The sequence below is a fragment of the Macaca mulatta genome, chromosome 7, assembly GCF_049350105.2.
Source record: "Macaca mulatta isolate MMU2019108-1 chromosome 7, T2T-MMU8v2.0, whole genome shotgun sequence".
NCBI lineage: Eukaryota > Metazoa > Chordata > Mammalia > Primates > Cercopithecidae > Macaca > Macaca mulatta.
In genome coordinates this window covers 146,471,325-146,498,148 of record NC_133412.1, presented here as the reverse complement: position 1 = coordinate 146,498,148, position 26,824 = coordinate 146,471,325, and the positions used below count along the sequence as shown (strand labels likewise).

General features: G+C 38.3%; 1 protein-coding gene across 50 annotated transcripts in view; it reads left to right on the top strand.

Annotated features, from left to right (window-relative positions):
• The window catches only part of NUMB (NUMB endocytic adaptor protein), a 193,616-nt gene that overhangs the window by 143,425 nt on the left and 23,367 nt on the right, over positions 1-26,824 (top strand). For 26 of the 50 annotated variants that reach the window (XM_077941386.1, XM_077941369.1, XM_028851654.2 and 23 more), the window contains one exon: positions 1,212-1,286. In XM_077941386.1, the coding sequence (XP_077797512.1) occupies positions 1,212-1,286 (75 nt within the window). Of the gene's footprint in view, positions 1-1,211; positions 1,287-7,991; positions 8,025-26,824 lie in introns of all 50 variants that reach the window. The other 24 variants (XM_077941379.1, XM_077941361.1, XM_077941374.1 and 21 more) reach the window with 1 other exon arrangement.

The following is a 26,824-nucleotide window of genomic DNA, read 5'->3' as shown; positions in this document are numbered from 1 at the left end:
TTGTACATAAGAGTCTCACAAAATATCAAACTTGAAGGCCAGATGATTGACATTTTTATGGCATCCTGAGCTACAGAAAGGAATAGGGACCTTAGGGGAGGTGGTGACAACCTATGGGAATATGAGGGAAGGAAATGCACGGTGAGCAAAGCTTGCCTTGTTGTGCAGATAAAAAGTCTCTCCTATAATACAAGTTGTCTGGAGCAGCCCTCAGAAGAATAGGTGATAGCCTGTGACAAAGTCTGGGGTGTTGAACTTCAGTCTCTTCTTCTTTGATACAGTTAATCTACCCTAGTTGATAAGACTCCCAGGGAGAGCATATATAACAATTGAGCTTCTTTTTGAAGGATCTATCTTTGGGCAGATAAGAGAACTTCAGAGAAAGCCCCTCCTACTCTTCCGGGGGAGAAGGAGGAGTTAAGAGTCAGGAGGTCAAGAGAAGGTCAGACCTTGGTTCTTTTTTAGTTCAAAGCATTGGACACCATACTTTGGGATAATGTGTTCTGAGTCCCAGCACTGATATGTAGTTATCCTATTCCACATCTATAACTTTATGTAATTCTCTCAGCCTAAAATAGTCTTTCAACCTTTCAATTTTTGCCTCTTCAAATTTTATGTATGTTTTACAGCTCAGATGTAATACATTCATAAAATTTGTTTTGGTAATCTGCCTTGCTCTTATATGCTCCCCATAAAAGGAGTGTGTGATTTCTTCAGTCTTTGAAAAACTATCATTTTTGTTTGTGCTTTTTAAAAGATATGTATATATACTTTGTCTTAGGATTACTTTTATGTGTAGAGACATAGTAACTGTGTCTAGCATAGGCTATTATGCTTCAGATCCAGGTAATTAGATTAAGATATTAGATTCAGGTAATGTTTAGTGCCTACTGTGTACTTCTTCACTTACTCACCTGTAACACCTTTTTGAAATAATTATTCTAAATCTTATTCCTATGAGAACACTGAGAATATGTAAAATTACATTATCTGAACTGTTTTTCAATAGCTGTGTATTTCTTGAGTGTAGGAATTTCAATACAGGTGGTGTGTCTCTTATCCAACAGGCTTGACACCCAGAAGTGTTTCAGATTTCAGATTTTTTCAGATCTGGAATGCTCAACCTGTATTCAATTTTCACATAATGCTTACTATATAGTAGCTACTTGGTAAACATAGCAATAGCCCTAACTTTTTATTTTTTTCTACAGTACCTTGGCCATGTAGAAGTTGATGAATCAAGAGGAATGCACATCTGTGAAGATGCTGTAAAAAGATTGAAAGCTGTATGTATTTGATGGTTGCCAGTGTTGATCTATATGCTGTCAATATTTTCTTAAAAGATTTTTCTCAGTAAATTTTAGTGACCCAGTAAAAACTGTGTTTCTGTTAAAAAGATGTGGGCTTGCTAATAAGGAGCATCTCAGCCAAGCACGGTGGCTCACTCTTATAATCCTAGCACTTTGGGAGGCTGAGGCAGGAGGATTGCATGAGGCCGGGAGTTTAAAACCAGCCTGGGCAACATTTCGAGACCCTGTCTCTATTAATTTCAAAAACTTTTTCTCAAATAATAAAATAATAATTAAAAAATTTAAAAGCATCTCATGTTGTCCATCCAGAGGTATAAATTATAAGACGAGCCATTTCAATTTAGGGCAGATATTATCCTAAAGGTACTTTTGATTTATAACCCATATGAAACAAAAGTTGTAAAATCTGATAGAAGAATAGTATTCTAAGACTAGGATAAAACTGTTACAGTTAACATCTTAACCTAACTGTGATAACTGGGCTATAAATTATGGGTTTTAAATATACTATAAAAAGTAGCTTCCTGGGGATAACTAGAGGATAGAGATATCTGTGTTGATGCCTGGTGAGGTTTCCTTTTTGGGGACTTCTCACTATTATCTTAACTCCTACTCCCCAGTTTTCTTTGCTATACACCTCTAACATAAACAGTCTGTTTCTACTGCCTTTTACATAAACTTTAGCACACTTGAAGTAGAGAGCCCTTTCCCAGGATAACTAATGTTTCCTCTGCCTGTTATGCCATAGAACACATCCCAGGCACATGCCTGTGTATTCAGTGAAAGGAGAGAACAAGTTCAGGATTCATAAGGATTCAAAGTGTTAATTTCAGATTTTCCGTAGGTTTGAGGCATGTTCCATAGATCTGATAGTCCTCTTCACAACCCTCCTTCTAATATGTGGCCTTCCCCACTTTGCTGTGAAAGCTTTAAGCATTACTTCTGCATGCTCTGTCCCCAACAGCATTAAATACATATTGCTTTGGGTTTGCTAGTATGGTGGGCTGCCACAAGTTTGACTACTAATGTGTGCTTCTTTCCCTCAATTTGCTTCGTAATCAGAACTTTTCTGCTTCTTGGCATAATCTATATTACTTCTTATCTGTAATTCCTGAATATAAAATATATAAAATTAAGGAAGCAACCAAGTCAGAGAGGTAGATTTAATTTTGGAATAAGTACCTGAATCTGCCACAGAAGGAAAAGGAGAAAGTAACTGGCTATAATATACAAAGAACTAAAAAATTTTTTAAAAAGATAGACATATGTACACATATATACATACATATATACCTATACATACTCTTTATCTCAGATTTTGATCATTAAAATTCTTAAATGATTCAAGCCTTTGCTAGTCTTATCTATGCTCTCCAATCTGTCATTTATGTTAAGGAGACCTTGTGTTACGGTACATGAAATTATAGTTTGTAGACCTTCCATGCCAACCTAAATATATTCCCCAGTTAAACATAGTCTCAGATAATTTAATTTTCCATTTGTCAAAACCAAATTTAAAAGAGAAGTAAAAATTTAATTTTTTTAACAAATAATTCTGGGTTCATCTAGAAGAATGATATCAGTTACTCGGGAGGCTGAGGTAGGAGGATTGCTTGAGTCTAGGAGTTTGAGACCAGCCTGGGTGACACAATGAGCCCCTTGTCTCAACTAAATAAATACACAAACAAGATGATTTTAGCGAAGAACTTTTTTTTAAAGTAATGCAGTTATTTGCCCATTAAATAATATTTTATAGTAATCACTGAAAACAAATCAGTGAACAGACTAGATAGCCCTGAAACAAACTATAAATAATTATTAAAATCTTATAATTTACACAACTTATGGTGAAATGGCCACCGTGGAATGAGCCTTTAGAAAGTCTTTTGATTCAGAGTATGGCTTCATGTGCACTCTGTAAGTAAGGAAAAGCTAGAGGTGGTTTAAGTTTGCCCAGAACATATTGAGAAATAGTATTTTGTTGTTTAATGAGCAGTTAATCCTCTTAACTGTCTAGTTTTGTTTTGTTTTTTAAATACTTTTAATTAGAAATATCTCTTTATTATATAAGCAATATATGTTTATTGTATAAAATACAAATGAACCAAAAAAGTACACAAATAAAATGAAATTTCCTACAATCCCAGAGATAGTCACTATTTAACTGTCTAGTTTTAAAACTAATGTTTCAATGGATTTTTTTGTTTTATTTTACCTTTTTTTTAAAAAAAAAAAAAAACAAGATGATAATAGGCTATAAGCGTGATTGCTTGAGGCATAGGACTATTTAGATAATAAAATGTAATGTTTTTATATTCATCAGAATTAGGAACTAAATAGCCATTTTAAAAATTATACCTATGCATGGAACAGTGGCTGGCACATAGTTGTAACTCAAAAAATATTTCTAGAATGAATATACAGAATACAATCTGATCTGCAATGTGTGGTCAACTTGAGTCTTACAATAACCATAATCAAATATTATGTCTAATGTTTTAAGTTTACCAAAACTGTTTTGCTTATTTCTAAAGATCTTTATTTTCCTATGGTTTTTAATGACTGAAAGAAAGTTTTAAGCTGAGCACAGTAGCTTGTGCCTATAATCTCAGCTACTTAGAAGTCTGAGATGGGAGGCTCCCTTAAAGCCAGGAGTTCAAGCCTGGGTAATATAGTGAGACCCTGTCCTACAAAAATAAATAATAAAAAATAAAGTTTTAGATATGTTGGTGATTGTTTTCTAAACATACTTAAACTTTTAAACTTTGAGGGGAAATTGACCATTTCTAGACTTCTTATCAAGAAGTTATTTAAAATTTTTCAGATAAATACTAGATTTGGAGCAAATGTTATATGTAGTTTTGCACTGGCATGTATTATAAAAACATGGAATTGAAGTTTTGGGTCACTGGAGTAAATTTCCTGTTTCTTATAGTCAATGAAACGTCCCCATTCTTTTTTTTTCCCCCAAGTCGGAGTCTTGCTCTGTCACCCAGGCTGGAGTGCAGTGGTGTGATCTTGGCTCACTGCAACCTCCACCTCCCAGGTTCAAGCAATTCTCTTGCCTCAGCCTCCTGAGTAGCTGGGATTACAGGCACCTGCCACCACACCCGACTAATTTTTTATATTTTTAGTAGAGACAGAGTTTCACCATGTTGGCCAGGGTGGTCTTGAACTCCTGACCTCGTGATCCCCCAGCCTCAGTCTCCCAAAGTGCTGGGATTACAGGCATGAACCACCATGCCTGGCCTCCCCCTTCTTTTAAATACTCTTTCTAGAGCTATACTGAGAATCTTGCAGAAAGTTGGAAGTCTTTGGGATACTGTTCTTCTCATATCATAGTGTGCCACATGTATTCCTCATTTTTGTCTTCCTTTCACATTTTTACTATGCAGAAATTTCTAGTTGCCTTTTGATTTCTCTGAGCAAACATTCATCTAAAAATCATCCATGAGGATCTACAACTTGACTTTGCCAGATACTTATGTTGTGCCAAATGCTATGTTTCTGGAGACTTTTTTTTTTAATAGATTATAAAGCTCCCTTTTAGCGTTTCAAATAAGTGGGAGCAAATGTCAGGATACATAAGCCTGCAGAGGATTAAAGAAGAAATAGGATATCTTTGAAATTAGTTTGAATGCCAGAGCTTAAAATTTTAAAGAATAGTTCAGATGTACCAGTTAAATAACGTTTTGTTTAAAACAAGCATTTTAAACCTACCATGTGAATGATCTTTGGAAGGCAGCTATGCTCTCCACTATACCACCAACTCATCTAGTGAATAATCTTTGAATTAAAAATTTAACATTTCTAGTGCTTTTTATTTATTTATTTATTTATTTTGGAGATGGAGTTTCGCTCTGTCACCCAGGCTGGAGTGCAATGGCACGATCTCAGGTCACTGCAACCTCCGCCTCCCGGGTTCACGTGATTCTCCTGCCTCAGCCTCCAGAGTAGCTGGGGTTACAGATGCCCACCACCACACCCAGCTAATTGTGTTTTTAGTAGAGATGGGGTTTCACCATGTTGGCCGGGCTGATCTCTAACTCCTGACCTCAGGTGATCCACCTGCCTGGGCCTCCCAAAGTGCTGGGATTACAGGCATGAGCCACCGTGCTCCGCCTTCTAGTGCTTTTTAAATTTGTGAACAATTGAGAAAAGAGATAATTTGCAAGTGTTTTTCCCCAAAATACTCTCTTACAATTTAGAATTACATTAACTTCAATGGGAATTCATCTGCATACTTGATGTGCTCAAATGAAAAACTAACTAAACAAGGTAGGGTTTTAAAAACATGCTCCTCAGAGCATAACTATGTTAATTTTTTTAACTTTCTGTGCATAAAGTTATTGACAGCTATTTTCAGCTGATTTACTTTGTCACATAACTTCACTGATTAGCTGCTTTAGTACTTAGCTTCTATAGGATAAATGACAGAAACCACTATTGCCCATTGTTACTGCCTTTATGGCATATCAGCTGCAGGATGAGGAATATTGTCATATATCAGCCAATTCCATAAAAAGTGTATAAGGCCTTTGGTTATCTTGCTTAACTCTGGTCCAAGATGCCCTTCATTTAAAAAAGGTCATTTCTTCCCATTGTTTCTTAAATGTCTCTCCCTCTGTCTTAGTTTTAGACTAGTTTCATTACACTACCAGTTTCTAATATGTTGTTTTTTTATTCACTATTTGATATATTTGTTTTAATATATGTTCTTGTTTTAGCAGGTAAAAGAATGATAACAAATGTTTTTTAAAAGAACATTATTATTCTTTAATAACTGTCTTTTTATGAATTTTGCATGCCAACTTTTTTCATTAACATGTTGGGTATTTTATAAAAAGAGGGAAAGCTCAATGTTTAACAATAGCTTTTCTAGGAGCTGAATTAAATATTAACAATCTCCTTCCTTCACCTTCCTATCCCTCAAGATTGGTGAATATCTTAACTTTGGCTGCATCCTTGAAAGCTTATGGTTATTCATAGTCTAACAAAACTAGGGTCACCAAACTTGGCAGCAGAAATAATCTTAGTCTTATTGTGATAACTACCCAATTACTTTATTATTTTTCCAGTTGCAGTTCAAAATGTTTTGTGGAAATATTTTTTGCTGTTTGTGATTTTCAAAGCTTACAGAGGAAAACAAACTTTCCAGTGTTGGAGAGCATTGAACAGTTTATGGATTGTGTAAAAGAGTCAAATTTCAGTGCAATTATCTTTTCCTAGACATTTATCCAACATTAAAAACTGACGATTATAAAAAGTAAAGGCTTAAAGTATATTTCAACCATAGCTAAGAAATGTAGAGTTAAATCTAGCTTGTGTGTGTTGAAACCCATCTAATTTGTGTAAATTCTACAGATTTTAATTGGTGGCCAGTTTTCATAAATGGTGCTTAAAAATTGGTGCTGATACCATAGATAGTTATGCCTCTGTTATTCAGATAGTTTCAGAATTGTATACTTATAAATGTCAATGCAAGTTTATTTTAAAATAACAGCTTTTAGGTTTGGCGCAGTGGCTCATGTCTGTAATTCCAGCACTTTAGGAGGCTTAGGCAGGCAGATCACTTGAGGTCAGGAGTTCGAGACCAGCCTGGCCAACATGGTGAAACCCTGTCTCTACTAAAAATACAAAAATCAGCTGGATGTGGTGGTGCATACCTGTAGTCCCAGCTACTCGGGAGGCCGAGGCATGAGAATTGCTTGAACCCAGGAGGCAGAGGTTGTGGTGACCTAAGATCATGCCACTGCACTCCATCCTGGGTGACGAGTGAGACTCTGTCTCAAAAAACAAACAAACAAAAACCAAATAATAATAAACAATAGCTTTTATAAAGAAAACAAAACGCTGTTTCTTAAATTTCAGTTGTAGCCCACAGACATCATTTGGTTCTTAAGATACGTGTTTTCTCAGCTCTTGTATGAGTATTAGCCTTGTAACCTTAATAGATAATTTATTCTGTGTCTGGAATAGAACATACATGTTATTTCCTTATGTATGTTGTGAAATTGATCAACACACATGTACATATAGATTGATACTAATGTAAGTTAATGGAAAGCCAATGGTCAAGCTCCCCTTAAGTGGTATGGAGTTTCTAAGTGACATCTTACTCACTAAGAAAAAGTATGACAAGGACCTTTGATGCATACTCATTTAATTTTATGTATTGCATTTTTAATGTGATTATGTGGTCATTTGAATGTGGACTTTTTTTAAAATTGATGACTTTCACATAGTTGACCACCAATTTTAAACTTAAAAAATGTATATGGAACCAGTTTTCTATTTTCTGTTCACTATTATAAAATTTAAAATACAAATCTCACCAAACCAGTATGCCCTATCTTTTCCTCTGCTGCCAAATTTGGAAGATCTCTGTTTTAAATGTAAACAGCGATTACTAAACTAACTTGGTACTCTGCATGGATACAGGTTCTGATTTCTTCTCACTCTTTCCATGGATTCTTAGGCCATACAATGTGTTTCCCTGCATTTTCATGCGCCCTTCCTTTTTCCCTGTCACTCCTGGTATGGATAACTCTTTGAAACTCACTCCCACCCCTTCTCCCACTTTTTCCTTTCCCCAATTTCTGTATGTGCTTATTGATGTGAAACTCTGGGACATTTAGGCCATACAATAATAGCGCTCGACTTGTCCCCCTGTTCCTCCAGGAAAGGAAGTTCTTCAAAGGCTTCTTTGGAAAAGTAAGTTTGATGCCACATTCATGCTTGCTTTATAAGGAGTTACACCCCTAGTGTACCACTGACATATTTTTTAAAAGTAGCACAGCTTTGGTTTCTTTATAATACAGGAATTGGTTTGACTGTATATGGAAATTAATGAATTAGGAAGTTGCTATCCGTAATGTTATCAGTGGATCTACTGATACTAAATCTGATGATTCTAAGAAATTCCAATAAATAGGCTGGGCATGGTGGCTCATGTCTGTAATCCCAGCACTTTGGGAGGCTGAGGCAGGTGGATCACCTGAGGAGTTTGAGACCAGCCTGGCCAACATGATGAAACCCTGTCTCTACCAAAAATACAATACAGGTGATGTGCACCTGTAATCCCAGCTACTCGGAAGGCTGAGGCAGGAGAATCGATTGAACCCAAGAGGTGGAGGTTGCAGTGAGCCGAGATCACGCCCCTGCACTCCAGCTTGGGTGACGGAGTAAGACGCTGTCTCAAAAAAATAAAGAAATTCCAATAAATGAATCAAGTAGGTTAAAAGAGGATTATCTCCTCAACAGTAGGTATTAAAATAAATATTATTTGGTCTTGTAAACTCTGTTTATATTAAAATATTAGCAATATTTGTAACAAGTGGATTTTACATGATGCCCAGTATTCACAGGGAAATCGGAAGAAATATTTAAGTAAAAATTAAATATACCCCAAAGTTTACATTCAGTGCAATTTTTTTTCCAATCTAAATTAAATTTCAGGAGAAGTAAGTGAAAGTGGATAAACTTGGATAAACTTATCTTTAGGGATCCTGCTATGATTTTTAACCTGCATTGCTAATCTAAGAAAAAGTATCTTAATTATTAGCCTACCAAATATCTGTCATATGTGGAATGTTGTTTATGTAGATGCTTTTCAAATAATGATTATTCAATGTTCATATCTCCCTAAATTTAAGAATATATGGGGTGGCTGTACTAATATCAGTAAATATATTTCTGAATATATTTTGTGTCCAAGTTTATCCTTGTTTAATTTTGAGTAAGTGCTAAAACTAATTCAGACTGAGACAGTATGAGAGAAAAAATACTGTCATTAGATAACAGTATAAATTACTAATGATTTATGTGATTAACAAAATCCTACAATTTTTTTTCTACTGCATGGTTTTGTCATTTTGGAAATTTGTTTTAAAGAACAAATAATTTACATTTCCTTCTCAATTAAATGTTTAAATGTAACTCATTTTTACATTTTCTTGTTCTAACTTAGGTCACCTTTATACTAATGTAAACACATTTGAAGTGTTTTGATCTAATGATTTAATTCAGTTACTCCTGTTAATCTGAAATAAAAAGTCAAATAATTCACCCACACATGTCACAGTACGTTTTTTAATAGACATTTTGGGTCTGAGTCAGGTTAATAGGTCCTTAGAATATGGGATACATATCTAGAAAGAATCTTATTATTTCCTGTGTAGCATAGCATTATAAGTAGGCATTATATTTGTTAAGGAAATTGATAATTGTTAAGGACACTTTAGGAAACTTTTTGTGGTGTATTTTTTTTTTCCCAAATAGTTTCCGAAAGCAATTACACATCTACAAGTATCATACAATTTTAACTATTGTTCAAGTGACCAGTTTTAATAAGTCTACTTTACTTAAAACAGCAGATAAGGCTATGTACAATAAGCTATATAAGATAAGGCATCATAGATAAGATGAAGGTCAGGTTATAACAAATATTGATTTGTTTATTTATTTATTTATTTTATTATTATTATTTTTTTTTGAGACAGAGTCTCGCTCTGTCGCCCAGGTTGGAGTGCAGTGGCTGGATCTCAGCTCATTGCAAGCTCCGCCTCCCGGGTTTACGCCATTCTCCTGCCTCAGCCTCCGGAGTAGCTGGGGCTACAGGCGCCCGCCACCACGCCCGGCTAGTTTTTTGTATTTTTTAGTAGAGACGGGGTTTCACCATGTTAGCCAGGATGGTCTCGATCTCCTGACCTCGTGATCCACCCGTCTCGGCCTCCCAAAGTGCTGGGATTACAGGCTTGAGCCCCCGGCCCGGCCTTATTTGGTTTTTAGAAAGACAATTTTTAAAGTATGTATTTTAGCTGGATGCAGTGGTGCATGCTACTCAGGAGCCTGGAGTGGATTAAGGAACAAAGCTCTCCCCTCAAAGTCAATCCTGAGGTCACAGTATTTATTGCTACATATAATGGGGCCATGATGCACCTACACTGTAGCTGAGCTGGATCACACTGTGTTTGGTAGGCTTTTCACTGCATTTTTTTTTGCTACATGATGAATTTGTATAGTATAAGAAAGAGAATTATGAATCATCTCACTTAATCCTTAACCCAGAAATAATAATTCTCTAGTTTTGCAGTGAGAAAACTGAGGTTTGCAGAGGTTAAATGACCTGATTGTATTCACAGATATTTATAATAAGTGGTAAAAAATGGGATTTGAACCCGAATAATCTGACTTCAGAGCCAAAAGTACTATACATTGTGCTATACAATAACTTTATTTTCATATTATTTTTAAGTGAAGATTTTATCTCAAAAGGTGCTAGTAAGTAAAGAGCTTCTTAGAAACTCACTTTTACTTTCTTTTTTATAGAGTAGTAATTTAACTTTAGATTTTATTTCTAATCAGTTACTTTTTATTAGTTAAAGCTTTAAATAATCATATTTTTTAGTAGAGACGGGGTTTCACCATGTTAGTTGGCCAGGCTGATCTTGAACTCCTGACCTCAGGTGATCTGCCCGCCTCGGCATGTGCCTGTAATCCCAGCTACTACTCAGGAGGCTGAGGCAGGAGAATTGCTTGAACCTGGGAGGTACAGGTTGCAAGGAGCCAAGATAATACCATTGCACTCCAGCCTCAGTGACAGGAGACCATCTCAAAAAAAAAAAAGAAAAGAAAAAAATTCCTTTTCAGTGGTTCAAACTAACATTTTATTTATTTGGAAATATTTAAATCCTACATGTTGAGTATCTCTTATTCGAAATGTTTAGGACCTGAAGGGTTATGGATTTTGGATTTTTTTTTCAGATTTTGGAATATTTGGTTATATATAATGAGATATTTTGGGGATAAGACCCAAGTCTAAATGCAGAAGTTATTTGTGTTTTATATATGCCTTATACATATAGCCTGTAGATAATTTTATACAATATTTTAAATAATTTTTATAATTAATTTATATTACTTTATTATTTTATAATTAATAATTTAATTTTGTGCATGAAACAAAGTTCATGTACATTGAACCATCAGAAAGCAAAGGTATCACTATCTCAGCCACCCATGTGGATGGAGTCTGTGGTTGTTTGGCATTACTATCATTCCCTACTTTGAATTTATATGCTACTGATAAGCAGTCATTTTCTTGCACTTATTCACACATAAGTACTTCGCTTTAAAAAAAAAAAAAGACCTACTGACTGGGCACGGTGGCTCACGCCAGCACTTTGGGAGGCCAAGGGCGGGTGGATTGCTTGAGGTCAGGAGTTCAAGACCAGCCTGACCAACAGGGTGAAATCCCATCTACTAAAAATACAAAAAAATTAGCTGGGCATGGTGGCACACAGCTGTAGTCCCAGCTACTCAGGAGGCTGAGGCAGGAGAATTGCTTGAACCCGGGAGATGGAGGTTGCAGTGAGCCTGGATCACGCCACTGCACTCCAGCCTGGGCTACAGAGCAAGACTCTGTCTCAAAAAAAAAAAAAAGACATACCACTAGTAGAGTGAAAAAATAATATGTTCAGAGTAACTGAGCAGCACCATAGCATCACCAGAATACATATGTCAGCTGTTTAACAACAGCAACAACAAACAATGACAGGCTTTGCCTTCCCCTCTGAGGCTGTGTTTTGATTAAAAGATTACTTACACTGTATTTTCTTTTTTCCAAGGTAAAAAGAAATATCAGAAGCAGTTGAGGGGCCAGGAAGTGGGTCTTCTAGGGATGAAGTGACATTCTGCTAGATGGCTTTTTTTTTTTTTTTTTTGGAGACAGGGTCTCACTCTGTCACCCAGGCTGGAGTGCGGTGGCACAATCATGGCTCACTGCAGCCTCAAATTCCCAGGCTCGGGATCCTCCCAACACAACCTCTCGAGTAGCTGGGACTATAGGCGTGTGCCACCACACTCAGCTATTTTTGTATTTTTTATAGAAACAGGGTTTCGCCATGTTTCCCAGGCTGGTCTCAAACTTCTGAGGTCAAGTGATCCACCCACCTCACCCTGCCAAAGTGCTGGGATTACAAGCATGAACCACTGTGCCCAGCCTGCTGGATGGCTTGTGTGTTGTATGCCTACATTTTTTTGTTGTTGTTTTTTTGAGACAGAGTCCCCCTTCATCACCCAGGCTGGTGCGATCTCAGTCACCACAACCTCTGCTTTCCGGGTTCAAGTGATTTTTTTGTTTCAGCCTCCCGAGTAGCTGGGACCACAGGCGCTTGCCACCATACCCAGATAATTTTTGTATTTTTAGTAGAGAGGGGGTTTCACCATGTTGGCCAGGCTGATCTCGAACTCCAGACCTCAAGTGATCTGCCTGCCTTGGCCTCCCAGGGTGCTGGGATTACAGGCATGAGCCACAGCACCCAGAATTCTTTTCTTATGTTATTGGGGAAAATTTTTTTTTTAATGTCAGGGTGATTTTATACTAATATATAATTTTTTACAGTGAGTCATTTAAAGAGTTTGGAAAACAGAGAGGGGCAAGTATTGTCCCTTATCTTACCTAGAATGTGCTTTTAAATGATAATTTTTTCTTTAATTTGGAATCTTTCAAATCTTTCAAGTTGCCGTCATTTAATTCATCTCCACACTAATCTACAAGAAATAGACTGGTGAGAGAGACTTGATAATATTACTGAGTTTGCTAGGTCAATTGTGGTTTGATGAAAGCTCAAAATGAAGAATCTTACAGAACAGTGTATGTTATGGAGTTTTTATCCAGTACAGTTCCTCATAAGTTTTGATATTTTGTTGTTCTTTGAATCATGTATGATTTAATGATCCAGGATAAATAGAACAACAGTAATCAAGAAGTGTTTTTATTAAACACTTTTATGTGAAAGTAAGTAGATAGAAGAATTGTTTGCCCTGATTCTGAATTTATGACTCATAGCCAGGAAAACTTTCTCTTTTCCATAAGTTGCCTCTTGGACCTGACCTTCCCTATTGTTACATCACCACCTGATAGGAGCAGTGCCTCCAGAAACTTTAGCAGTATGGAACAGATAAATCTGGGTCTGTTACAGGCCTGTAATCCATTGTAAGCTTACAAACATTGTAAAAGAGGGGCAAAAAACACAAGGATCTGAAATAACTTTTTCCAAACTAATTAAATTGCTCATTGCCATGGCCGGGTACGTTGGCTCACGCCTGTAATCCCAGCACTTTGGGAGGCTGAGGCGGGTGAACCACAAGGTCAGGAGTTCAAGATGAGTCTGGCCAAGATGGTGAAACCCCGTCTCTACTAAAAATACAAAAATTAGCTGGGCGTGGTGGCAGGTGCCTATAATCCAAGCTACTCGGGAGACTGAGGCAGGAGAATCGCTTGAACACCGGGGGTGGGCAGAGGTTGCAGTGAACCCAGATCGTGACACTGCACTTCAGCCTGGGTGACAGAGTGAGACTATCTCAAATAAATAAATAAATTAATTAATTAATTAAATTAAATAAATAGCTCATTGCCTTAGGAAAGCCAATAATGCACTCAGCTTTTTAGGGATTATTACATGCAACTTCATTAGCATAGTTGGCTGTACTGGGCAAATACTTTATTACCAAAAATTACATGGCACTTAATGTTTGAAAAAAGGTTTTTATAATTTTAACGTATTTGAGGAACCCTATGAGCTAAGTAATCTGTATTCCCATTTTATGAAGAAGCTGACTCAACATAGAGACAGGAAATACTCTTAGGCCACCCTATTAGATCTCTTTTTGAAGCCATTTACTTGTATTTATATAGAGCTTTATAGTTTATTATGTGCTTTGACCTACTTTCTAATTTGCCATTCACAACAGTTCAGTGAATTGGACAGGGTAGTTCATGAAACTGCATTTGGATGAATAAACAGAAGCTCAGAGAGTTCACCCAGCTAATACTAAATGGCAGTGCCTACAGCGAAACCAAGGTTTTCTGAAACTTAGTGCAAAGTTCTTTCACCTACCCCATGTTGATGTTCTGTCATTCAAAAAGCATTCCTCTGCTTTCCTCAAGTATGCCTTAATTATAATGAATGGAGAAGTGTCTAATGCAGAGGACGCTAGACAGCCCAAGGGCCTGAATACTTCCATAAACGTGGACTTTTGGCCTGCACACAGGCTTTTATATAAAAAGTAGGATATTCATCTTAAGAATTAGCAGACCTGGCAAAACAGCGTGCTTTCTATGTGGCAACAGTGTCTTGACCTGAGTAACAGCTGTGCCCTTTGCCTATTCGCCACAATCCCTGCAACTCCCTGTTGTCCCTGCTTTACTCATTTGTTATCTGCCTTTAACTCTTGTATGCATTTGAGTTTGTGAACTCCTCTCTGGGTTATGTCACTTTGATTTATTTTTCTTTGTAGCAACCACTTCTGACTGTATAAAAATCACCAAAAATATTATAATATCTGTTCTTACAGCTGCTGTTAATATACTGCCAAATATAGTTTTTCAAGTTTTTATGTTTTTATAATTGCTAAGTGGCACCATTAGAAATGGTTAAGTTTTAGAGAATGCATGGTTGAAAAGTAATGTGTATGTAATCCCAGCACTTTGGGAGGCCGAGGCGAGTGGATCACCTGAGGTTGGGAGTTTGAGACCAGCCTGACCAACATGGAGAAACCTCGTCTCTACTAAAAATACAAAATTAGCTGGGCCTGGTGGCACATGCCTATAATCCCAGCTACTAGGGAGGCTGAGGCAGGAGAATTGCTTGAACCTGGGAGGCGGAGGTTGCGGTGAGCCGAGATCATGCCATTGCACTCCAGCCTGGGCAACAAGAGTGAAATTCTGCCTCAAAAAAAAAAAAAAAAAAGGAAAAGTAATGTGTAACTACGTTGTTTTAACCTAATTCCTGAGAGTAAAGGATTTCATGGCATTTATGACTCCACTCTTGAATTAGTGTATTCAAATCTCCATTCTATTTTATATTTCCTAAATTTTCTCCTCTATGACAACTTGTACTTAGTGCTTATCTTCATTCTGGATCCTATTCTTTTATTATTATTATTATTATTATTATTATTATACCTTAAGTTCTGGGATATATGTGCAGAACGTGCAGGTTTGTTACATAAGTATACGTGTGCCATGGTGGTTTGCTGCACCCATCAACCCATCATCTAGGTTTTAAGCCCCGCATACATTAGGTATTTGTCCTAATGCTCTCCCTCCCCTTGCCCCCAACTCCCCGACAGGCCCCAGTGTGTGATGTTCCCCTCCCTGTGTCCGCGTGTTCTCATTGTTCACCTCCCACTTATGAGTGAGAACATGTGGTATTTGGTTTTCTGTTCCTGTGTTAATTTGCTAAGAATGGTGGTTTCCAGCTTCATCCATGTCCCTACAAAGGACATGAACTCATTCTTTTTTATGGCTGCATAGTATTTCATGGTATATATGTGCCACATTTTCTTTATCCAGTCTATCATTGATGGGCATTTGGGTTGGTTCCAAGTCTTTGCTTTTGTGAATAGTGCTGCAGTAAACATACGTGTGCAAGTGTCTTTATAGTAGAATTATTTATATTCTTTTGGATATTGGATCCTATTCTTTAAAAGTGCGTCTGTGCTCATATATTGTTTCCCTCCTGTTCAAGGGATGAACTATCTGTGCTCCTTGCAGAGGCCATCTCCTCCACCAGATTCTTCTAATTCCAACTCTTACTTATTCTGGCAATGCTACCCCCTGTCTCCTCTGTAATCAGTTTTCTTTCTCTAGTGGATCATCCATTAGCATAAAAATATACCATCTTCTTTTTAAAAAAAGTTTTTTTCTTTGTACCCTCAGCTCCTTCTTCTGTTGAACCCATTTAATCATCTCCACAACTTTTACCTCCACCACCCCACCACGGCTGCCCTTATCTTCTTTTGTATTACTATTCCAGTAGTCCTATTGCCTTACTCAGGCTATCAGCAGCAATTGACGTAGCCCATCTCTCACTCCCCCTTGAAACACTAGTTCAGGGATCATACTTTCCCAATTTTCCCCTTCGTCTGTGGACTCTTTTCAGCCTACACCTCTCCGTTAATGATCTCATCCACAATGTGATGGCTTTAAATATCATTTATGTAATATATGCTGATGGTTTTGAAATGTGTATCTCCATACATCTCCCCTGAACTCCATAATGGTATTTCCATCTTAGAAGCAATATAGCATAGGAAGCAAGGGCCCAGCCTTTGGTGCCAGATTACTTGCACTTGCTAGCTTTGCGATTAATGCCTACTTCATGTGGTTGTTGTGAAGATTAGATGAATAAACATAAGTAAAGAGCACCAAATGGCCTGTTTTGGTAGATAGGTGTCACTATCATCATTATTAAACTTTTTCACTTTGATATCTGCTAGTCACCTCACCCTTTAATATGTCACAAATCGAATTCCCCCAAGGAGAGAAGGATCTTTCTCTCCTAGTTTTTTCCAGTCTCAGTATACAGCATCTCTGTCCCTATGCACTAGCCAAACCCTGGATTTGACCTTGACTTCTCTTTTTCTTATACCCTACATCCACTCCATTAACAGTTCCTGTCTGCTTTAGCCTTCAAGAACCTAATCAGTTCTCACTATCTCCACCACTCCTACCCTAGTCCAAGCCAGCATCTCCTCTTAACTGAACCATTGCAGTAGCATTCTACTAGCATCCTACTACCCCTGCTTTCATTATTGTCCTCCTGCCATCCCCTCTTGAGAGATCGGCCTGAGTGATCTTTTTAAGACAGAGGTCTGGCCGGGCACAGTGGCTCACGCCTGTAATCCTAGCACTTTGGGAGTCCTAGGCAGGCGGATCACGACGAGATCAGGAGATCGAGACCATCCTGGCTAACATGGTGAAACCCCGTCTCTACTAAAAATACAAAAAAATTAGACAGGCGTGGTGGCGGGTGCCTGTAGTCCCAGCTACTTGGGAGGCTGAGGCAGGAGAATGGTGTGAACCTGGGAGGTAGAGCTTGCAGTGAGCTGAGATCATGCCACTGTGCTCCAGCCAGGGCAACAGAGTGATACTCCGTCTCAAAAAAAAAAAGACAGAGGCCCAATTATGTTGCTTCACTGTCCGATGTCCCCCAGTAGCTTCCTGATCTACTCAGGGTAAAAGCCAAAGTCTTTTAGGCCTTGTAGCCCATTGTATATGAATCCCCTCTGTCTTTTTCCTCTTTTATCTCCTCCTAGCCTTCTTCTTGCTTCCTCTGTTCCAGCCACACTAGCCTCCTGGATATTCCTTAAACACACCAGATATGCTTTCACCTCAGGGCCTTTGTACTTGTTGTAACCTCTAGTAGAACACACATCATCCAGATATATGTGTGGCTCACTTCCTCATCTCTTTCTCTTCACTCAAAAGCCCCATTATCAGGCATTTACTGACAACTTTTAAAAAAATCCAAACACCACTCTCCACCAGACACACACACTCCCTATTCCACTTCCTAGCTTTATTTTTATCTGATAGGGCTTATCACTGTGTGTCATGCCATACATTTTACTTATTTGTTTATCTCTTCCTCACTGAATTGTAAGCTCTGTGAGGACAGTGATCTCCACCTGTTTTGTTTACTGCAAATCTTCAGTACCTAGAATAATTTGTGGTCCATGGTAGCTGCTCCAAAATATTTGAATTAATGAATAAAGGAATGAATGAGAAATGTACTGCTCAAGTTCACCCTGTTGTGGGAGGAATCAGATAGGTAAAGACATGGTTACCAAATTGTGTGACAATAACAGGTGCTCCAGGAGCAAAGAGGAAGAGTGAATGTGAAAGGTTGTAATGAAGGCTTCTAGGAGGAGATGACACCTAAGGCTGAGCCTAAAAACTATGAGTTCCAGTTAAACTAAGTTAGAAGAGAAAGATTTCAGACAGAAGGAACAGCACTATCAGGGACATTGGGATGAGAGAAAACATGTTGCACACTTATTCATTCATTCATTCATTCATTCATTCATTCAACCTAGGGGTGTTGAGAAGGACACAGAAGATGAGACCCAGATTTCATTCATGGATGACCAAGGGGGTGGTGGAATCACTCATTGTGAGAAGGGATAATTTGGTTTTGGACAGGTTGAATTTGAGATGCCTCTAGAATTTTCATTTCAGCTACTATATACCTTTGAAAAATGAACTTAATATTGGAATAATCCCTAGGTCTCCCCTCCCCCAATTGAAGTGATTTGGCATTCTAGAAGAGCTAAATTGCCTCTCCAAACTCTCCTTTACTGTGTAGTTGATGACATGCTCCATGCTTGTTTTTTCCTAAAAGCCTTTAAGTGCCCCTCTCATTTAAGAAAGTACAGGAATAATTAACCTTAGCATCTGAGACTAAAAGTTACTGTACTCTTCCTAAGCACAGTACAATCTCAAATCCTGAAGAAAGTTGTGTTTCTATCCTTTCGCTGCTTTGTTCTTTGGGGTATATTCACTGGATTTTGGAATTACAAGACAAAATTTATTATACCATTCTGTTCAGAAATTCAAATATCAAATCATAGACTTCAAGGCTTTTCTGATTTAAAAAACGATGAAGCTGGGTTTCCTCTGAAAAAAGTCTCTTGTTTATTACAAGGCACACTATATCATGGTTTCCTGGTTTATATATCACCATTACTCTGTAATGCCTGCCTCTGTGTAGATGTGGCAGAAAGACTGACCAGTGATTCTTTACACATTGGGTACCTTTGAAGACCTCTTTAGTTTGTAGCTGAAGGAACTTTGCACAGTAGAATTGCAAATCACTGTTGTTCTGAGAGTGACTTGTTCTGCCCTAATTGGTCTGCTTGCTGCTGTTGCTTCTTAACATTTCAAAGCTATGCAAAATTAGGTTTCCATGTGTCTTTATAGCATTTCTTCACTTCAGCTTACATTAGAACATCTGCTTAACCCTTTTGCTCTTACTTAGCATATGCCCAGCAGAACTGTCTTGCCTCCAAATGTCATTTTTATTTTTGCCAATGGCATGCTCTTATCTCATTGGTGATCTTGGGAATCATAGAATTTTAGAGTTGGACAGCACCTTAAAATGGGTAGGATGTAAATACATTTGTCAGAAAAAAAAGAAAATGAATTCAGGGACACAGTTCCAACAGGTCTAATATTTCAGTATAAAGAATTATCTTTCCAAGAACATTCAATTAATTACTTTATAGAGATTATGATTATATCAGATGTCACAAACTATGGCCCACTACTGTATTTGTTTTTGTAAATAACATTTTATTGGAACAAAGTCATGCCGATTTGTGTACATATTGTTCTGGCTGCTTTTGTGCAATCATAGAGTTGAGTAGTTGCAATAGAGATTGTATGTCCTGCAAAGCCTAAAATATTTTGTTATCTGGTCCTTCACAAAAAACGTTTGCTAAATGAGTTTAAAAACTCATTTCGGCCAGGCATGGTAGCTCACACCTAAATCCCAGCATTTTTGGAGGCTGAGGCAGGCGCATCACCTGAAGTCAGGAGTTCAAGACCAGCCTGGCCAACATGGTGAAACCCCTTCTCTATTAAAAATACAAAAATTAGCCGTAGCTGGGCATGGTGGCAGGCACCTGTAATCCCAGCCATTTGGGAGGCTGAGGCAGGAGAATTGCTTGAACCCAGGAGGTGGAGGTTGCAGTGAGCCAAGATCGCACCACTGCACTCCAAGCATGGGCGACAGAGCAAGACCGTCTCAAAAAATAAAACAAAACTCATTTCTCCCAAGGATAACATCAGTTATACTGATGAAATAAAAGAGCAATGTAAGAATCTTTCCACCTACCATGTATATCACCGATTTGTCATTTTCATCCTTTTTCAATTTATTTTTAAAAAGTGGTTTCAACTGGGCATAGTGGCTCACATCTGTAATCCTAATACTTTGGAAGGCTGAGGTGGGAGGATCACGTGAAGCCAGGAACTTGAGACCAGCCTGGGCAACATAAGACCCCTTCCTATAAAAATGAAAAAGTCCTATGAAAGTCCTATAAAAATATAAAAAGTCCTATAAAAATAAAAAAGCCAGGTGTGTTGGTACTTACTTGTGGTCTCCCAGCTACTCAGGAGGCTGAGGTGGGTGGATGACTTGAGCCCAAGAGTTTGAAGCTGCAGTGAGCTGTGATCACACCACTGCGCTCCAGCCTGGGTGACAAATTAAGATCCTGTCTCTAACAAAAAAACAGGAAAGAAAGAAAAAGAAAGAAACAGTAGTTTCTACTTAAAGAAACAAAAAGCAAACAAAAAAACTCTGGAGATAGGTAGATAGCAATTGGTTATTTCAGTTGCCTTTTACTGTGTGTAGCTTTTATATTTAGGAGAAAGTCATCTTACAGTGTGCTGAGCTTGTTACTATTTCTGTGCCATTTTTCCAACCATTTTGTGTTCCTTTACCAGATTTTTTTGTGTTAAGATTACCTGTGCATTTCCTTCTGGTACAAGTTTCCTGATTTAGTAATTTGTAATAGATTCACTATATGTTATTATTTTCTCCAGTGTTGGAACCTGCTTAATTGCTATATCGGTTTATATCTACCCATAACAAAAAGTTTTAAAGAATATAATAATTTTTAAATACTAAGCTGGATATTTATAGTGTAGAGTAATTAACTTGAGAAAGTTATACTTTAATTTTTCACTTTTGGTTAGCTTGATCCTTCTGCTCAGATTTCACCAATTTAAATTCTAAGTTACTGAAGTTCTGTCCATGTTAGATCGGTTTTCTTTGAAAAAAAGGATTTTTGTCATTATTGTGAAGCTTTTTCATGATACTTGTATTTGTCAGTGTGAATTCTATCTAAAACCGTGAAATTATTATTAAAGTAGAAAGTGTTAGAGCAGCAATGATAAAATAATTCTGAATGTCTGAACAGCTGTGTTGCCACTTCCACATTTTTATTAGTTCCTGAAGCATATTGTCTTTTGTTGTTGTTGAGATGGAGTCTCGCTCTGTCACCCAGACTGGAGTGCAGTAGCGCGATCTTGGCTCACTGCAACCTCTGCCTCCTAGATTCAAGCAATTCTGATGCCACAGCCTCCAGAGTAGCTGGGACTACAGGCGCATGCCACCACGCCCTGCTGGTTTTTGTGTTTTTAGTAGAGACGGGGTTTTACCATGTTGGCCAGGATGGTCTCAAACTCCTGACCTCAGGTGATCCACTGACCTTGGCCTCCCAAAGTGCTGGGATTACAGGTGTGAGCCACCGTGCCTGGCCAGCATGTTGTCTTTTTAAAGAGGTGTTTGTGCCACTAAGATGTATGTAAATTCTTTTTTTCTTTCTTTTCTTTTCTTTTCTTTTCTTTTTTTTTTTTTTTTTTTTTGAGATAGAGTCTCACTCACTCTGTTGCCCAGGCTGGAGTGCAATGGTGCAATCTCAGCTCACTGCAACCTCCACCTCCCGGGTTCAAGTGAGTCTCCTGCCTCAGCCTTCCGAGCAGCTGGGGTTACAGGCACCTGCTACCACACCTGGCTAATTTTTGTATTTTTAGTAGAGACAGGGTTTCGCCATGTTGGTGAGTGGTCTCAAACTCCTGGCTTCAGGTGATCCACCCTCCTCAACTTCCTCCAAAAGTGCTGGGATTATAGGCATGAGCCATTGCGCCCAGCCTGTATGTAAATTCTACATTTCATACTTAATGTAGGTTGTCTTTTTTCAGTCCTTTGATTAGTTAACTGTGGCCTGATCGCCTAGGATACTGGTTTCAAGTAGACAGTTTTAGGGCAGACATTGTCCTCTTAGTCACTTTTATCTTCTTTTCTTAAAAATGCTCAGAAATCTTAGTTTATGTGGTCAGAATGAAAGACTGAAGTTAACAAATAATATGGAAGTATTGGCCAGGCGCAGTGGCTCATACCTGTAATCCCAGCACTTTGAGAGGCCAAGGTGGGCGGATCACCTGAGGTCAGGAGTTCAAGACCAGCCTGGCCAACTTGGCAAAACTCCATCTCTACCAAAAAAAAATACAAAAAATGTAGCTGGGCATGGGGCCATGCACCTGTAATCCCAGCTACTCGGGAAACTGAGGCACAAGAATCACTTGAACCCAGGACACAGAGGTTGCAGTGAGCCTAAAACTGCTCCACTGCACTCCAGCCTGGGTGACAGAGTAAGACTCGTGTCAGAAAAAAAAAAAGAAATATGGAAGAAATATGGAAGTATTGCAACTGTAGAATTTGTGAGAGGAAGCCTGGGCTTAATTTCTAATCATTAATATTTCAGTACCTGACTGAAGTAACTGTAATGTGGCAAACTATAATGATGTACAGGAACTGACACCCAAAAGTATGAACAAATGCAAGAATTCATATTATCTGTTTTCTTTCATTAGAGAGTCAGAGGTCATGAAATATGACAAATATGATTCCTTACTGATACGTTAGTACAATACTATAAAATTATTAAGGCCTATCTCAAAAAGCACAATTTTATTTATTTTTTTTATTTTTGAGATGGAATCTCAGTCTATCACCCAGGCAGGAGTGCAGTGGCGTGATCTCAGTTCACTGCAACCTCTGCCTCCTGGGTTCAAGCAATTCTCCTGCCTCAGCCTCCTGAGTAGCTGGAATTACAGGCACGTGCCACCACACCTGGCTAATTTTTTGTATTTTTAGTAGATACGGGATTTCACCATGTTGGCCAGGCTGGTTTCGAACTCCTGGCCTCAAGTGATCCACCTGCCTTGGCCTCCCAAAGTGTTGGGATTACAGACATGAGCCACCACACCTGGCCACACATGTTTTTATAACCATATAGTTGGGCTGTGTATGGTGATTTACACCTGTAATCCCAGCACTTTGGGAGGCCGAAGCAGGAGGATCGCTTGAGCCTAGGAGTTCAAGGCTGCAGTGAATTATGATTATGTCACTATGCTCCAGCCTAGGCAGCAGGGCAAGACCCCATCTCTACAAAAAAAAATGTTTAAAAATTAGCTGGATGTGGTAGTGCACGCCTGTAGTCCCAGCTACTGGGGAGGCTGAAGTGGGAGGTTTACTGGAACCCAAGAGTTCAAGGCTGTAGTGAACTGTCCTGTGCCACTTGCATGCCAGCCTGGGCAACAAGGCAAGACCCTGTCTCCAAACAAACAAGCATATAATTGGGCGAAGAAAATGTTATATTTCCCTGAATATTGTAAGGAGACTAACTGGAGAACAGTCCCATTCTAAATTGACCTTTTATTTTTCCCTTCTTCAGTCTTCCAACCTTGAAGTAGTCCTATCTGTTGCCTTAGATACTGAACACTGCAGGCTACAATTATACAATGAGCAGATTGATTAAACTGCAAATTTAAATATCTTAGAATTGTCAGTGCCATTTGGTAATGTTGTATATTGACTGGTCAGCTACAACAGGAGACTGGTCAGCTGTCTCCTGTTTCCTACAACTGATATTTAGCATATTTTTCTTTCAACAAATATTTCTTGAACTGCTACTCTGTTCCAGGTGTTGTTCAAGTTCCAGGGATACAGCAGTGAATGATAGAAGGAAGAACCTTGCCCTCATGGAGCTTACCTTCCAGCAAAATACTAATTGTTACATGAGGGTTGGTTAAATATGAGTAGTTACTGTTGTTGGTGAATGACTGTTCTACCAATTTGCCTGGAACAGCCCTATTATAACACCCATTTATTAGTTTAATAGTCATCCCTTTCATTTTCAAAGGGTTCCCAGTTTGTAGAGTAAATTATATGACCGTCCTTGTTCTAAACCTTTCGTATACATTAATTCGTTTAATCCTCACAGTAACCCTATGAGGTATATGAGATTATTAACATCATTATACAGGTGTAGAAAGTGAAGCACAGAGAAATTAAATTAACCTGCCTTTGATGGGAGTAACTTGCAAAACCAGAATTCAAATCCAAACAACAGCTTGGTTCCTAGTCACTCTACTAGACTGCCTCCATACTACTGTTCTCAATCTTTACTGTTTTACTCTGCCTGTCATCTTTCCTCTCCCCAGCAAAGTAAAGCAGGTAAAGTAATACCACACATTCGCAGATGAATTTATGGTTCTGCAGAGTGAATTTTCTCCACTTGCTACTCCCTCCTTTACAAATCTGTCTTCCTATCTACTCGGCCTCACTTTATCCCTCCATTTCATAGGAATGGACATCTCTCCTCCTGTCTAAAACTTGTATTCTAGCCCCATCTCACCCTGCATTTTGTTGGACTTTGTCCTCTAAATTACTCTTCTCTTTTTCTTGGGCCTTCCATTTCCATTGTTCCACTAGCTTTTCCCATTCAGCACATGAAGAGGATTTTTTGTTGTCATTGTTGAAAATGTATATCACTCTTTTAAGAATTATGCTTTACTACTGGGAAAGGTTTTTAAAAGTTTATTAATAATATAATGATGATAAATGGCTGCTAATTTTTACCCTATTTAAATTCCAGGTACTGTATATAATCTCTAATCCTTTTAACAAACTACAGATATTTTACAGATGAAGAGATGGAAGCTCAATGGGCTACATAACTTTCTTAGCTTATGAATAGTAGCACTGAATTCAGTCTCGTATTTGTCTTAATCCAAAGCCCATTCTATTTCAAGTATAACATGCTAGTGTATCACAATTCTTAAGACTTCCCTTGATCCTCTGCCTGTGCCTTATTGCCCTACAGCTCTCCTTTTTATAGAAAAGCTTTGTAAAAAAAGTATTTAATACTTGTAGACTCTTCTTGCCTTTCATTTACTTATCGACCCATTCTAGTCTAACTTCTACTTCTGTATCAGGATCCTCCAAAGAAACAATCTCTAGGAGGTTTTATATATATATATGATATAATATATATATCATATATGATATATATCACATATTAATATATATTATATATTATCTATTTTAAGAATTCATTCATGTGATTGTAGGGGCTGGCAGGCTGGCAAGTCTGATACCTGTAAAGCAGGCCAACAGGCTGGAAACTCAGGCAGGGTTTCTTCTCCAGGAAACTTGTTTTTGCTCTTAAGGCCTTCAACTGATTGGATGAAGCCTATCCATATTACCAAGGCTAATCTCCTTTACCTAAATTCAATTTATTGTAATAATATTTACAGAGTAGCTTCTAATTACGCATAGAATCAAGATCAAAGTCCTTATCAGGAATAGAAGACCTCCCGTGATTAGGCCTTTCCTACTATATCTCCCATTATGCCTCTCCCATTGCCAAGTCTACTTACCAAGCCATACTAAAATATTTATAGAGCCCCAGAATTGCCATGTTGTTTGCTTCCATGTCCTGTACTGCTGTTTCTTTTGCCTGGCATGTCCAGTACTTCTGTTATTTCCCTGTCTCCCTGCCCCTACCTAGAGCATCAAGAAAAATTATTTCAGCACCCAGTTCAGTCTTCTCCTTTGTATAACCTTCCCCAATTTCACAAAGAGTTTGATTATACCTCTTTTCTGACATCACTGTACCTTGTTCTCAGCTCTACTGTAGCACTTACCTATGGTATTCTTTATTTTTTGTCTGATTGTTGCCTTTCAGTAACCGTCCAGGTATTTCCACTGGCTGGCATATTATAGGCACTCATCAAATGTATGGTGGTGGTGGAGATGATGAGGCCTAGTGGATCACAGGTTAAGTAAGGCCATGTCCCCATATCAAGTTTTCCTAGGCTTGGATCACATATAGAGGAGAGTGGTAGACAGTTCTGATAGTCTCCCTTGTCCCTTCTAGAGGCTGCTGCGCCAACCTTAGCAACAGATTCTTTTTGATCTATATTTTTTATGATAATCTGATACCTATTCTCAGCCTTCATATTGCTTTCGTTTTATTTTGCTGTATCCTTGAGGCAGTTAAAAAGAAAGGATACTGTTAAATTACTATTACATTCCATCACAGAAGGAATTATGCATCAGCTTGTTCTCATGTGATTCTCATGTGCCAAAAAGTATTTTCTGAGCCAGTAAAAAGAAAATTATTTTTTGGGGGTAGTTTTTAAATCTTCCTGTGTCCCCAAAATGTCTCCATGCATTTAATGTCAAGTTAAAACCCAAGCCAAGGCTGGGTGCAGTGGTGCACACTTGTAGTCCTGGCTACACATGAGACTGGGACGGGGGGATCACTTGAGCCCAGGAGTTCAAGGCTGTAATGCTCTATGATCATACCTGTGAATAGCCACTGCACTCCAGCGTGGGCAACATAGTGAGACCTCGTCTCTAAAATTATTAGACGCTGGGCACAGTGGCTCGCACCTGTAATCCCAGCACTTCAGGAGGCTGAGGGGGGCAGATCACTTGAGATCAGGAGTTCCAGACCAGCCTGGCCAATGTAGTAAAACTCCATCTCTACTAGAAATACAAAAATTAGCCGGGCGTGATGGCAGGAGCCTGTAATCCCAGCTATTCGGGAGGCTGAGGCAGGAGAATCGCTTGAACCCGGGAGTGGGGAGGTTGCAGTGAGCCAATATCGCATCATTGCTCTCCAGCCTGGGCGACAGAGTGAGACTCTGTCTCAAGAAAAAAAAAAATTATTAGGAAAAATGTCAGTGTTAACTCTGAGAGAACAAATAATGGCTTTTTAAAGATTGTTAATAGAGTAATGAAGACTTACTGTGTTTTTAACACGAAAATTTTAGGTGACCAAGGGTCCTGCTATAACATACTGGGGTCATA